This window comes from Mandrillus leucophaeus, unplaced genomic scaffold, assembly GCF_000951045.1.
Source record: "Mandrillus leucophaeus isolate KB7577 unplaced genomic scaffold, Mleu.le_1.0 Scaffold9, whole genome shotgun sequence".
Taxonomy (NCBI): domain Eukaryota; kingdom Metazoa; phylum Chordata; class Mammalia; order Primates; family Cercopithecidae; genus Mandrillus; species Mandrillus leucophaeus.
Window position 1 is genome coordinate 4,957,533 of NW_012109807.1, and position 14,807 is coordinate 4,972,339.

General features: G+C 49.4%; 1 protein-coding gene across 1 annotated transcript in view; it reads right to left on the minus strand.

Moving 5' to 3' along the window:
• NPAS2 (neuronal PAS domain protein 2) overlaps positions 1-14,807 on the minus strand; it is a 188,267-nt gene that overhangs the window by 9,646 nt on the left and 163,814 nt on the right. Inside the window, exons 13-17 of the mRNA XM_011969592.1 lie at positions 13,927-14,068; positions 13,319-13,428; positions 11,085-11,174; positions 6,582-6,728; positions 598-795 (exon numbers count right to left, since the gene is read on the minus strand). Of these exons, the coding sequence (XP_011824982.1) occupies positions 598-795; positions 6,582-6,728; positions 11,085-11,174; positions 13,319-13,428; positions 13,927-14,068 (687 nt within the window). The remainder of the gene's footprint in view (positions 1-597; positions 796-6,581; positions 6,729-11,084; positions 11,175-13,318; positions 13,429-13,926; positions 14,069-14,807) is intronic.

Genomic DNA, 14,807 nt, shown 5'->3' on the forward strand with positions numbered 1-14,807 from the left:
CAGGGGATGCCTGGAGGATCAAGGGGCGCCTGGAGGAGCAGGGAGGCCTGGAGGGGCAGGGAGGCCTAGAGGGAGCAGTGGGAGGCCTGGAGGAGCAGGGAGGCCTAGAGGGAGCAGTAGGAGCTGCAGGAGCAGGGGGCACCTGGAGGAGCAGGGGGTGCCTGGGACAAGGGACAGTGAACAGCAGTGGCTGCTCACATGGGTAATGGTTAACACCAGAGTAGATGGCGAGGACTGTGGACGTTGAGTGTTGGGACATTCAGCTGCCAGTGGCTCTCTGGGATGGCCATATCTGCCTCCAACCCTAAGTCAGCATCAAAGGGGAACGTTTCAGCTGAATGATATCTTTAAGCACAAGAGCAAGGGACTGAGGTGGGCGTTTATAAGACACAGAAGGAAGCCAATACAACTTGGGGTTTCAAAGTGACTTTAACAGAAGAAGGAGAAGGCAGCTCACTCCCAAATCTACCCACAGTCCATGAGGGAACAGGGCAGCAGGCCTCAGTTCACGCAGGCTGCAGCAATCAAGTATGTCCCAAACTGCAAGAGGGTGTCTGCTCTAGAGGCAACGAGTGAAGCTGGCAAGGGCACATTTACCTGGGTTGATATCACACTTGATTCTCTGAGCAGGTGCTGGCTTGTGACCTGGGCAGAGGAGATCTGCCCTGGAAGTTGGGGGCCCGTCCCGAGCTGGGGCTGAGTCACTGCGGCTGACCTTTGCTGTAGCTGCTGCTGAGCCTCGGGTCGCTGGGTGCTACTGAAGCTCAGGGATACAGCTGGCTGCTGCAGGAACATCTGGGAGAACAGAAATGCTGATGAAGTAGGGGTCATGGGTACCTCACCAGTGTGCACCTTCTTTGCATTCCCTGTGCCCAGTAAGAACTTTCTTGCTCTGAGCTGCCTAGAAATAGTTCATTTACTCCACTGGTGAACATGAAGCACCTGTGATGCCCCAAGCTCAGTGCAAGGCACTGGCCACAGAGCCAGGGGCTGGAGACACTCTCTGCCTTCATGAAGGTTACAGGCAAGTGACTGAGGCCTAAGAGTGTGAAAGCTGTTTAGACCCAGATGTTCTCTAAATAATGTGATGTACTTGTTTAGAGTCTAGGTTGGCTTACCAGCTTCTTACTAGAAGGGAGCGATACCTGGTGAGTGGAATGCATGATGCAGTAATGATAACATTGCATCATGATAATAGGGGCAGGGGATGGCTCCCCTGTGGCCTGGGCCGCATTGCCCCTGCAGTATGACCAGGCTTTGTATTTGCCCTTCAATCTCTGACTAGTGACTAGTGTCTGTACCCACGCTGCTGTTGAGAATCTTCCACCCAGTGCTCTCAGCTGAGATGGCAGATCTCTCTCATTAATTAAGGGACCACATTCCCAGGCAGGCCAATAAGCATGGATATGATCGCATAACATCAAGTCCGTGCACTTTAATACTATGTTCAAGTTTTATAATCATCATGATCATCTCTGTGTTTTGTTACCTAAGATGTCTCAGAGACATTTAAAAGTCCACGGTATATTAGCTTGGCGGTTTTAATTTGAAAGATTTAAGAGAATTTGGGGTGTTATTGAGAATCCCGATTTAGTTCAAATAAGTTTGGTGTATTTGATTTAAAACAGTTGTTTACGCCAGGCACTGTGGCTCACGCCTGTATTACAGCATTTTTGGAGGCCAAGGCGGGCAGATCACTTGAGGCCAGGAGCTTGAGACCAGCCTGGCCAATGGTGAAACCCCATCTCTACTAAAAATACAAAAATTAGCCGGGCGTGGGGGTGCATGCCTGTAATCCCAGTTATTCAGGAGGCTGAGGCAGGAGAATCGCTTGAATCTGGCAGGCGGAGGTTGCAGTGAGCCGAGATTGCGCCTCCAGCCTGGGTGACAGAGAGAGACTCTGTCTCAAAAAATGAATAAATAAATAAAAGTAAAACAGTTGTTTAGGTGCTTAGAAAGATTTTACTTCTTAGGTTTGTAAGTCTGCCTTGTTAGCTACATAAAATGTTTGAAAGATTCAGATAAACTAAATGTGTAAATGAATAGCTTTGGTAGATAATGTTGATTATTCACAATCAACTTATCAACTCATTGAACATAAATAAAAATCTAGTGAAAGCATTGCTCTTTTTAGACCAAATTAGTACATTCATGAATAAAACAGAATCTGTCAGTGGACTCCAAAGTTTTAAGAAAGACAGCTTTTGTAATTTTAATAATAATTTAACGAAAGACCTGAAACTGGCTTTTTAAACAAAAATACCTCTTGGGTATTAAAAACATCAGATGGCATTGTGTCTGTCATGATTCTCAACATGTGCTGTTCCAGTCCATCAGGCCCTTAGCTTGCAGTTCTTTAGGGGGAAGGCTCTCTGGCTCCCAGCCTCTGATGTTTTTCACCCCATTCCTGTACTCAGTGCGGTCCCACCTCATATGCAGTACAGGACCGACAGGCTGACATCTGCTGAGTGTCAGCGCAGGTGTGGAGAGGCAGGCGAGGATCCCACCCTGCAGGCGTGCTGGGGAGACTCATGGATCAGTTCGCTCACGCGTCTGCTTCATGGGTGGGGTCGAGCCACTTACCAGAGGCCCGAGATGGGCAGATGGCTAAGCTGGGGCTGGGTTCTGATCTTTCTCCATCCCACGGGACCTCCCCAAACTCCTCTCATGCCCCACCCACCACAGAGAAGCCTGCAGTTTTGAAATGAGGACTCCTCGTCACTTTAGAAATTAAGAAAAATTTTCTGGGTATCCATCATTTTACACATTTTGAGGATTCACGTTTCATGCAGTCCCAGCTCCCTATTAAAACAAGACTTGTTTATAGCACATAGGGGAACATATACTTCATCACTTCAGCAAAAACCTAGTAGTCAAACCCAATTACCATGCGTTTTTCTGGTAGGATACAATTTACCTTTTGATTAGATTTTGAATAAATTCAGCCTTTACTGATGACAGGCAGTATAATTTACCTTAAAGCAGACCTACCTTAGCTCAAATTCCCACCCTACCATTTACTAGCAGTATGGCCTTGGGCAATTTTAATAACTTTTCAAAGCCTTAGTTTCCTCATTAGTAAAATAGTGACATTAAGAGCACATATCTTATTAAGGACTAAATGAAGTTAATGCATATAAATAACCTGAGACATAGTAAGTACTGAATGAATGTCAGATACTAACATTCAAAATGAAAAAAGGAACTTTTTCCTCCTTTGCCTTTTTGGGCATATAAAAACTGTTTGATAAATGAATGAACGGAATAAATGCATGTATGAATGAATAAACATATGAAGAGCACTTTCACTCAGAGAAGGGCAAACTATGTCTGCTAGTGTTATTTATGTAACAGACTGTAACAGACAGGGGTGCTACTCTGTCCCATCAATGCATATCCTCTGACAGTAGAAACCCTGTCCTGTTTATCTTTCTGTATCCTCACAGTGCTTAACCACATGCCTGGTAAATAAAGGGTGTCGGATGGATGGATAGATTAAAAGATGGATTGAAGGAAGAAAGGGTGGGCAGAAGGATGGATAGAAGGGAGCGTGGCTGAAAGAAAGGATGGACAGATGGTGGCTGGATGGAAGGAAGGATGGAAGGACGGACAGATGGTGGCTGGATGGAAGGAAGGATGGATGGATGGAAGGATGGACGGATGGTGGCTGGAGGGAAGGATGGATAGATGATGGCTGGATGGAAGGGAGGATGGATAGGAGGATGGATAGATGATGGCTGGATGGATGGAAGGAAGGATGGATAGATGGATGGATGAACCAGTTGAGGAACATATCATTTGCCATTGCTACAGGTGCCCTTCTAGGTATTCCTCTGAGCAGCCAGCAGAGGGCGCACATGCTCTCAAAAAGAGCAAGAGGCAGCCTTGGAGGGGGCCGATGGGCCTTTCAGCACAACAGCTCCTCCATGTAGCCCATTCATGACCCCATCCAGGTGCAAACACCAACAGCCCTACAGGACTTCTTCCTCATAACCCAACGTTTTTTTGAAAAAAAAAAAAAAAAAGTAAGCATCACAGGCACATATAGCCTCGATGAAAGTTTTGAAGCAATGAAGTAAAAGCATCACAAGTCCACTGAGGTTGGGATAAAGGCCACTGTGCGGGGAACTGGTACCTGGTTTGCTGCTGGGCACCATACTTCTATAAGGCCAGCCTCCTTCCCCAGAAAGGATTATCAGCAATAAAGTTGATAAAATATCTGTTTATCAACAATAAAGTAGAATTTTATGGCTTAAGGAGATGGCGTCTTAAAAGGGCTCTGAGGTCAACTTTATGGAAAACGTGAAAAAAAAAAAAAAAAAAAAGTTCTCCAAGTGGGAAAAGTTGTGGGAGAGAACAAACCAACAACTTCTAGTTTTCAAGAACAAACCAATCCTACACTCACAGATGATTTTTCATTAGTGTTATCTGCTATTTCTACAAATACTTGTCATTACAGTACATTTGAGAAGTATACGAAATAGACAAGTGATATAATGAAACCTTGGCGTCATCATTAGGTTTCAAAAATCATCTGTGTTTTGTCATTCTTATCTATCCCTCTACTTTTGGGGGTGGGCTGGAGTCATTTGTAGTTGCTTATTCTTCACGCTTGAATCGCACAGTGTAGTTTAAAAAAAAAAACAAATATCACACTTTGGAACATATTTCTTTAAGTCTTACAAAAAAACAAGGCAGACTGCTTGAGGAAACGTCCTCTGTCTTGACTATCTGTGTGGATTTCCATGATCTCTGGAAAATTCCACTGCAAAGATAAGGCCTCAGGAATGAACCCAGCGCAGGAAGGCACCGGAGGGCGCGATTCCCACGCCGGCCGCTCAGAACATCCCTCGGTGCACTCTGGCGTAGGTACTTGGGGGTTAACCAAAGGCATGGGTCACAAGGAGGAAAAATACTTTGTTATAACAGGAGTGAAAGCAGTAACTTTGCTGCCTGTTATTTTAAAATTCAGCCTTAATGTTGAAAAGGCAGGAAGTAGAAAAACTCCAGGCACTGAGGGGGATGTTCATACGCCTACCTCAATTTTAGCAGTTTCTGGCTCGATTTCCCCCTTCCTGTTAGTGTAAAAATTCCATTAAAGTAATTGGAGTCAGGCAAGCGTTGGGCTCCCAGTCAGGCCCTGGATCAGTGAGAAAAATATTCCAGCTGGGAAGGCGTAAGGAAAAAGCCACTTTTTACCTATTCTGGTAAAAGGTGGAACGGCAGCTTGGTGACTCCATTTCTTTTCATGAGAAGGCTGAGCCTTTTCCTGGTCAATGTAAGGGTGCACCGAGGAGGTGGGAGAGCAGCAGGGCTCTGGCATGGCCCAGGCTGTCTGTGTGAAGCCTGCTCAAGGCGCACACACCACGTCTTGAGGGGAGCGGACGGGCAGGTGGCCTGTCCAGGGCAGGGCTCTTCTCTTTAAGGTGGGCAGCCACCTCTGAGAGGCCTGTGCAGGGGCAGGAAGGGGAGGGACAGTGAGCCTCTAGAAAGCCACCATGAGTGCCCCTGAGGGCCAGGTGGAGCTGCTGGGACCTCAGCAAGGCAGGACAGCCAAATGAGCATCTCCCTAAGCCCCCAGACACCTGCACCGCTGCGTGTTCATCTCAGCGTGCCCTGGCTCACCGCGCTGGGCCCCGACAGAACCTGCCTGTCTCCTGCGGTAGGTGTGGCTGCACTTCAAGAGCTGTGTGGCCAGGGGAGGGTCTGCGTACATGGGTGATGGAGGAAGCAACAGGGACAGTGCTCCGGCAGAGATGTTATTTCTGCTTCTTTCTGTCCCTTCTAAGGGTCTCCAAATGCTTAGTGGTCTCAGGGCGGACGCCAAGGTTAGCTAGAGTTACATTTACAATCAAAGGCTGGGTCAGAATCAGGCACTTCTGAAGATACACAGTCCTGGACTAATATAAGTAAAACATTATATATTATTAAAAGAGATCCAATATAAAAAGATTTTCCTCCAAAACAAAACCAAAACCAAAACATAGACCTCTCCAAACAATTCTAGTATCTGGGGGTCACAGTGAGAGCTGCTGCTGCTGGGGCTTGCGGAGCCTCCCTGCTGGCACACCACAAATGGGGTGCCACCCAGCTCCCTGTGCAGTCTCCAGTAGGCTGTGATGTGGATATCATCGTCTCCCACATCTCCCTGGATGCCTGCGTTGGATGAGAAACAGCAGAGCTGCTTCCATCTCCTCCTGATGGCAGCCTGGGCTGGGAGCTAGGAAAGCAAAGTTACAGAGGCGCAGGGAGGTGCTACCCAGGACCGAGGCAGGCATCCATGCAGGGCAGACCAGCGCCAAGTGCACAAGTGCAAATGCAGGTGGAGGCAGCGAGTACATGTGCCTGCCAGAGTGAGGGGCGAGGGAAGACGACATCAGGGGTGTGGGCTGGAGGCAGGGATGAGGACCGGGATTTGTTCCTTGTCCTTTGCGGAGACTGCAGTATGCTTTCATAAGCAAATGGGGGCTTGGCAGGGCAGTGCACAGGGCTTGGGAGGAAGTCCTGGCTGCCTGGAAATGGTGGCAGGACCCCTCCCCATGCGGCAGCAGGGACAGAGGCCAGTCCGGGAAGGGGATCACCTGGACGTTGGAGTCCTGGACCAGGCAGAGCTGCTCCTGGATCTTGTGGAGCTCTTCCTGTTGCCACCGGATATTGGCCTGCAGGATCCGTGTCCGCTGCTCTAGCTGGTCTTTGATGGTCTGGAACATGCTGAACTGTGCCGAAAACTTCAAGGTGGAGCCGAAAAACATAACCAGATGAAAGAGTTATTTCAGCCTTGCAGGCAGATCTTGCTGCTGCTCAGTCTGTACACTTCATTTCCGTCCCTTAGCCGTCTTTCCCAGCGTCCCTAAGGAGCCCGTGGCTGGGTCCTGGGCAGTGAACAGGGGCTGCAGATGAGGTCTGGACATCCCCGGGGCCCCTGTGCCAGTCTTTCTCAGGCTGGCTATGACAGCAGGCCCGCCTGAATCTGCAGACCTGACTTACTGCCCTACAGTCTTGGAGGGCCATAGAATCGGGGCAGGATTTTGTAAGCAATGTTTACAAACTGATATTCCAAATTTGGAGAGATGAACAAATGGTTTTGGAGATGAATGTCAAAAGCAGGGCATCAGAGAGTCCCTTGTCCCCCTCATTTAGGGCATAGCAGTTTGTATGTGACAGCTTCACAGGCATTTTTGGGTCTGGTCATTATCCTAAATCTGATCCTGGCTCTCTCCAAACCAGCCTGGGATCATAAAGGACTTATTCCCCTCACCCTCCCCACTCCAGGCTTACTTGCTACTATGCACATTTCTGAAATCTGTGTGAAAAAAGAACAAAACAATCCCCCGCTCTTTACTCCGAGGGTCCCCCTCTCCAGTGTGACCTTGAGGTAAAGACAGGGGGATTGTTCTGGGCCTCCCCTTCCTTTGGACCCTTAATCCTTTCTGGGAAAGGAGGCTGGCCTTACGAAACTTGCAGGTGGTCTCTGCCTCCTGTCCCGTCTCCCTCAACACAGGCTTCTCTGCTTGCAGGAAACACTGGGAGGGATGGCAGGAGGGGCCTGCAGCCCCTGCTCTGGGCTCTCTGGGGCTGTGACTCCTGTATGTTGAGGCGAATGAGTTTGCTAGATTCATTTTGTTTTTCTCTCTCTCCCTTTTCACCATGACTTAGCCTCCACTCCCTCAATCTCTAGCCCACCAGTCTCCCTAGTCTGTTTCCTGCCCACTGTCTTTTGCAAATGCCCCCAGGGCCTCTCTCTTTTCCTCTGCCCTTTGACCTCCCAGACACAGAGAAGCAAGGAGACCAGGAAGTTGAGAACAGATAGGATGAAATAACTGAAAGCATAGCTCCTGAGGCAGCGAAATCATAATAAAAAGAACCAACAAGAATAAGAATAGCAGGTGCTGACATTTGCAGAGACCCTCAGGTGCCAGCTGCTGCCCCAGGCAAGTAGAGGTATGTGTGTTACACTTCTTCACATGCCACCGCAGGAGGCTGCACCCTGCTGGAAGTCACACAGCGAGATGGTGGCAGCACCAACATGCAAATCCCAAGTCTTAGGAGCTAAGCGCGGCCAACGAGTTTTGCCCACAAGACACTCCCACCTTGACCAGAGCAGCTTTGACCTCAGACTTCCTTTAAAAGGAAGGTTCTGTTGCTACCCATGCATTTAAAAATACCTGCACTGGGCCGGGGGTGGTGACTCACGCCAGTAATCCCAGCATTTTGAGAGTCCGAGGTGGGCGGATCACCTGAGGTCAGGAGTTTGAGACCAGCCTGGCCAACATGGCGAAACCCCATCTCTACTAAAAAATACACAAATTAGCCAGGCGTGGTGGCGGGCACCTGTAATCCCAGCTACTCAGGAGGCTGAGGTAGGAGAATCGCTTGAACCCGGGATGCGGAGATTGCAGTGAGCCAAGATTGCACCACTGCACTCCAGCCTGGGTAATAGAGTGAAAAAAAAAATATATATATATATATAAAAATTAAAAAAAATACCTGCGCTATCCCAGACTCACAAAAATCCCAGTCAGATTGTGACTAATTAGACCACTCTGCGAGGATTTTGAGAGAGAATTCGATGGAGAAAGCAAACGAGCGATTGCAAGTATTTAACGAAACCCAAAAGCTTCTCTGGCAGGTTCTACAAAGTTGGGAAACTCAGGGTTGCCCCTTCAACCTGCAGTGGAGGCGGCTCATGGGGGCCGAGCTGGCTTGGAAAGGGAGCGGCGACGGGCTGCGTTAGGAGGTGGTAGCTGCCTCTCACGTTATTCTGATTTTTTCAAGGCCTGCCAGACACCCCATCACGGGGCCCTCCTTACCTTCTTGATGGTGATGTTTTTGATAAAGAGATCTACTCTAATTTAAAGACATTTTAGAACCACAGTATGAAGAAAGAGGCTTTTTGGAAAACCACCAGTGACCCAGATAACCACTCCTCAGATTTTGGATTTCATTTTTTCCCTCCTTTCCCTGAAGGGTGAGGGGAGTGAGAGGAAAAACCCCAGAATCTCATTGTTCCACACGCAGTGGGTATGGGAAGAACTGTGTGACTTGGAAAGTCAGTATTACGCAGGGATGTCTTAAAGAATACAGTTACTGGCTGGGTGCTGTGGCGCACGCCTGTCATCCCAGCACTTTGGGAGGCCGAGGTGGGCGGATCACCTGAGGTCAGGAATTCAAGAGCAGCCTGGCCAACATGGTGAAACCCCGTCTCTACAAAAAATACAAAATTAGCCAGGCGTGGTGGCGCATTCCTGTAATTCCCAGCTACTTGGGAGGCTGAGGCAGGAGAATCGCTGGAACCCAGGAGGCGGAGGTTGCAGTGAGCCAAGATGCTGCCATTGTACTCCAGCCTGGGCGACAAGAGTGAAACTCCGTCTCAAAAATAAATAAATAAATAAATAAATAAATAAATAAAAAGAATATAGTTATGATTAAATATAGTACATATGGCAGACTAAGAAGTTCAATAGATGAAAAATCAGAATTCCAAAAGGGACTGCACCACCCCCTTGTGTCTTATAAACACAGACATTCTTTATAATGCAAGACCCAGAAGTAAAGACATCTTCATGTTATGCCCACTTTGGATTAAAAAGTTACTAATTTCATACCAAATATGTCTTGGACATTTAAAGAGAAAAACATTATTCAGGGCTCTTTTTTTTTTTTTTTGGCCTAATGAGGGTGAATATAGGCAGTATGAATGAGTAGGTTCCGGAAGGGCAGCTTTTACGCCACTCCTCAAGCCTCACTCTAGCACGCAGCACACCTCAGCATGTGTCTTACTCTAGGAACGCATGAGAGAGCCCCACTAAGAGGGCATATGTTCCAAAATAGTTTTCATCAGTGGTGACAGATGTGTGCCAAGACAGAGAGGGGCACCTGCTGCTGAACCGCCATCTGGGACGCAGCTCTAGCTTGTGGCCATGGTCTGGGCAGAGCTAAGTCTCCTATGAGGGAACTGAAGTCAGAGCTCAGGCCTGGGCACGGTTTGTCACTCCCCGTGTTCATTACTCCCTGCTGAAGTACATCCCTGCTGTCCCCCTGCCGCACCATCTGGCAACCTCCTACCCACCTTTCAAGGCCAACTCAAGCGTCACCTCCTCCAGGAAGCCACGTCAGACTTCCCTGGGCAGAATATTTCCTTCGTGGTTCTATAAAAACGCATGCCCTGCCACGGCGGCGTCTCTGTTTACATGCCTGTCTCTCCCTTTAGTTCTGAGTACTAAAAGCAAGGGCTGACTTACATCTTTACATCCCTAACACCTCGCTCACTGACTGACCCAAATAGTAACTCACCGAATGTTGTTGAAACAAGGATGGAATTACTCAGCAAAGCCGTAATCCCTTTCTTTTCTTTCTTTTTTTAAACAAATGTGATATTTATAGTGCTGGACTCACGGGTTTTAGATCCTTTCAGTCTTTCTGTGACATGCAGCCCAATTCAGACCTTTTCTAAAATACCATGGCCAATTTGGAGTCGTAAAGAACAAGAGGAATGTGGAAAAGTGGCGAAGAGGTGAACAGAGACTGTTAAAAGAATTAAAAAGACAAACCCTGGACTTTTGCAGCAGCTTGGATGGAGCTGGAGGTCATTCTTCTAAGTGAAGCAACTCAGGAATGGAAAACCAAATATCATATGTTTTCACTTCTAAGTGGGAGCTAAACTATGAGGCTACAAAGGCGTAAGAATGAAATACTGGACTTTGGGGCTGGTGGGAGGAAGGGTGAGGGGCGTGAGGCATAAAGGACTACATATTGGGTGCAGTGTACACTACTCGGGTGACAGGTACACAAAATCTCAGAAATCACCCCTAAGGAACTTATCCATATAACCAAACACCACCTGTTCCCCCCAAACTATTGAAATTTAAAAAAAGAAAAACCCAGACACCGGAAAGAAGAACTTGGAGACGAGAGGGTGGGTGTGGGGGGAACCTCAGGGATGGACACACGCCACATGCACATCAGGAGGGACATTCCCCCACGTCAGGGCCTTGGTTGGTACCCAAGTATACAAGACCGTCAGCACAGCACACTGCGGGCTGCTGGCTTGAGAGTGGCTGCCCTGCCCTGGGTCCCAGACTCACCTGTGCCATGGGAGCGGGTGTGCTCTGGAGAACGGTCTGAGGCAGGAGCTGCTGTGTGAGGTCGCAGGACGATGGGGAAGGCAGAGGGGCCTGTGGGAGAGAAAGGGACTTTGTTACCACTGCTTCTGCCGTTCCAGGAGACAGGGATGCGGTCTCTTGGTCCAGTGGGTTCTCTGCGTTCCACACTGGGGTGAACAGCTGAAAGTCAAGACTTCTAGAAAGTATAGGTGTCTGTTCCCTGGCTGCACTGCTTCCCATGCAGGGCACACGGGCAGAGCCCCCGCACAACCGGTGCAGGCTCCCGCCCCACCACAGTGTGCTCTGCCAGGCTGCTGCTACCCGCCCAAGCCTGGTAGCTCAGCTCCATTTCCCTTCCCTTGCCTGCTGTGCTGGACTCCGCCCTGGGTGGATTTGGTTGCCCTCCTCCCAAATGGACTAATTCTTAGTGGTGTCATCAAGCAGGACGATGTGCGTGGACTGCTACCACGAGCTGGCCTGTGCGTCCGTATCTTTTCTGCTCAGTGCTGATGCAGATGGACAGACCATGCGTGTTTGTCCAAGAACTCATCCAGGCAGTGAGGACTGGGGCAATGTCACCAGCCTCTGTCCAGAACGTTTTGAGAGACTCCAGGGAAGTGAGCTGAGTCACATCTGTGTTCCCTGATCACTCGGGTGGGTGGGGGAGACAACGTATAGAAATAAGAAATGAAACGCTCTGCTTCACGAGCCAGTGGTTTTTTTTAAAAGAACAGTGAAAGGACTCGTCTGAAGTTACTCCGACACGGCCCCTAGTTGCTAGGGTCTATCCAAAAAAGCAGCTCAAATGGAAAGTGTCACCCAGGACAGCACTTGGGAGGAAATGTCACCAGAAGACCTTGTTTCAGTGAGAAGTCCCAGGCACAGGGCTGAACCAGAAGCTGGTCTGGGCTCAGTTTCCCTGCACGGCTGGGAGGAGAAGGAAGCACGCTGGGCCTCTACTGTTGGCAGAGCGAGTCACACTGGACAGCAGAGTCTGGAAGAATGGCAGGCACAGCTTGCAAGCGCATCTGGAGGTGGCTGGAGAGCAAATAAGTGGTCTTTGCCATGTTCTACTTGAAAATGAAACGCACTGCCCAAGCTTGTCAAGCAGGGTGTGCAAAGCCTTTACGGAGACAGCAGGCAGGAAGGTGGCACGTTCACGCCATGTCCAAAGTGCCAGTGAAGTGTGGGTGGGAGGGGCTTGGCAACTATCTGGAGGTGGCCCCTAAAATTCCTGGGTACTTCTCCCGTCTAGAAGTGGAGGTCTAGATTCCTCTCGATGGGTGAGCTCGGGACTGCTTTGACCAAGAGGTATGGCTGTGGTGACACTATGTTGACTTCCATGGCTAGGTCACAGAGGGCTGCACGGCTCCTGCCTGCCTCTCCAGATGTCTCCTCTTGGAACCTGGAGTCCACCACCATGCCAGGAGCAGACTAAGGCTTGAGAGGCCTGTGCAAGTCGATGACAGAGGGCCTCGGATGAGCCCAGCTCTCAGCCACCCAGCCTGGGTGCCGGACATTCATGTGCAGACACCATCTGGAGGAGAGGGTTCTGTAGCCTAGGCCCATGAGACCCCCGACACCAAGGAGCAGGGAAGTGCCATCCCCATGATGCCCTTTCTGAATTCCTGACCCAGGCTCCATGAACTTGATACACGTGGTTGCTTTAGGCCACTAAGTTAGGTGTAGTTTGCTACCTGGCAATAGATGACCAGAGTGGTGCATGCCAGCGACTTGACACATGGCCAGTGCGCTTTCTCAGGGCCATGCATCCCCTGACGTTCTGGAAGGATCTGGCACATGTTGGGGTCGGGTCCCACCTGATATGTGCAGAGGTATATTTGTTGCCACTGAGCTGCTCAAACATTTACACCAGCATGAGAGGGGATTTGAAACAGAAGAATCCTAACTGTGTGGCCTCAGGGGCTCTAGGGGTATGACGGTATGACCCTGGGTTTGCAGTTTTGCCTTTTACCCTTAAAATTCACTTGGATTTTGTATTCTATGGATATGCATCCATGTTAATTTTGTCATGCAAATGTTTAAAATTAGTTGCCAATTAAATTACTCAACTTTCCACCCCCATCTGCCACCCTACACTCTCAATCCCTAAGTAAGAGGATCCTCTGGGGAGACGCAGCACCTCGCCTGGGGCTCTGCAGCCCCCACCACACTGTAGCATACTCCCGTGGAGGAGTCTGGGGTCACACACTTACCGGCATGGTGGCTGCCTGGCTGAGCCCGGGGACAGGTAACTCTTGGGGCAGGGTGGCTGATCTTGGCAAAGCCGGGGTGCTGGCCTCTGCCATCAGCTTGGTGGGAGTGGCTGTAAGAAAGCAATGAATGGCTTTCCTAACTTAGACATACTTAGCATGTACTCATCCGAAGAGGACACCCATGACAGTGGTGTGCTAACACAAGAGCTCAGTTGGGATCGCTGATAAAGGAAGTCCACCATGCAGGGTTGAGGTGAACCACAGAAGCCCAGCCTGGCAGCAGGTGAGAGAAACCACAAACACTCCCCAAACTTCATTTCTGCTGCTTGGTCCAGTGAGCTGCCCGATCAGATGCCTCCCCAGTATTACTAAAAGCAGCCAAGGGATCAGATCTGTGCGCCACCCACTCAAGGTCTTTGCTTGGCACTGAATGGACACCAGAGTGTGGAGAGGTGATCAGAAGGCGGGAAGTCTGGGAAAGGAAAGGAGTATAAACTGCACGGCAACCTCTGTCGGAGGCACAGACTGCCCTGGGACCCTCTGTGGGGCTGTCCCTCTGGTCCGATGGGGTCCCCCGTCCCACTCCCCATCCATGGACTCGCACTCACAGGTGGGTTCTGACATGGCTGTGTGTGAGGATTTGTGGGAACTTCTTGAGGACGCTGATGGCGAATGACTGGTATTAAGGCCCGAGGTACCCACGTCGAGTGTGTTAAAGTGCTGCCGAGGTTCCAGGCTTGAGCCCTTGTCCTGAAACACACACATCGAACAGTCCTCATGTCAGCATCCAGAGGAAAGAATCACTGGGCGTGACTTTACTTCTAAATATGTCGACAACCTCAGAAGCTGCTGAGACAAATACCATAGTTGTTTAGGGACGATTCCAAAGACGCTTGGGTAGTGTATATACATACATGTAACCTAAAGCCCCAGAGAAGCTTGCAGCTGAAAAGCAGTGTTAATTACCCTTTCTTGCCTTTGGTTTTTATTGTTTATATTTTCATAACTGACTTTGCATTTAATTTTGTCCTCAACATTGTCACCTCACCACCCAGCATCTTGACTTTCCAAGAAGAGGGAAAGAGTTCTAGAAATAAGGTTGCTGCTGGCAGTGGATTGTAAACTCATCCAGTGGGACAGGTGCCTTTGGACCTTCCTGGGTCCTTCCCACACTTTCTCCTGTTACTCATTGTCTGCAGCCTCAGTGTCCCCTGGAGTGGAGAACCAGTGAGGGCAAGGGGTCTCCTGTCTTTCAACCTCTTGCTCCTGACTGACCCTGGCTCTCAGGATGTCTCTGCCTCAAATACAGTGTGACAAGAAAGCAGCTGTGACAGTCTGACTCTGAGGGACCGTTTTTCCATCCTCTGTGGCTTATAGGCTCTTATAGGCACATGAAAACGGGTTGTGTTGGGGCTGGGCGCGGTGACTCATGCCTGTAATCCCAGCTCTTTGGGAGGCTGAGGCAGGCGGATCATTTGAGGTCAGGAGT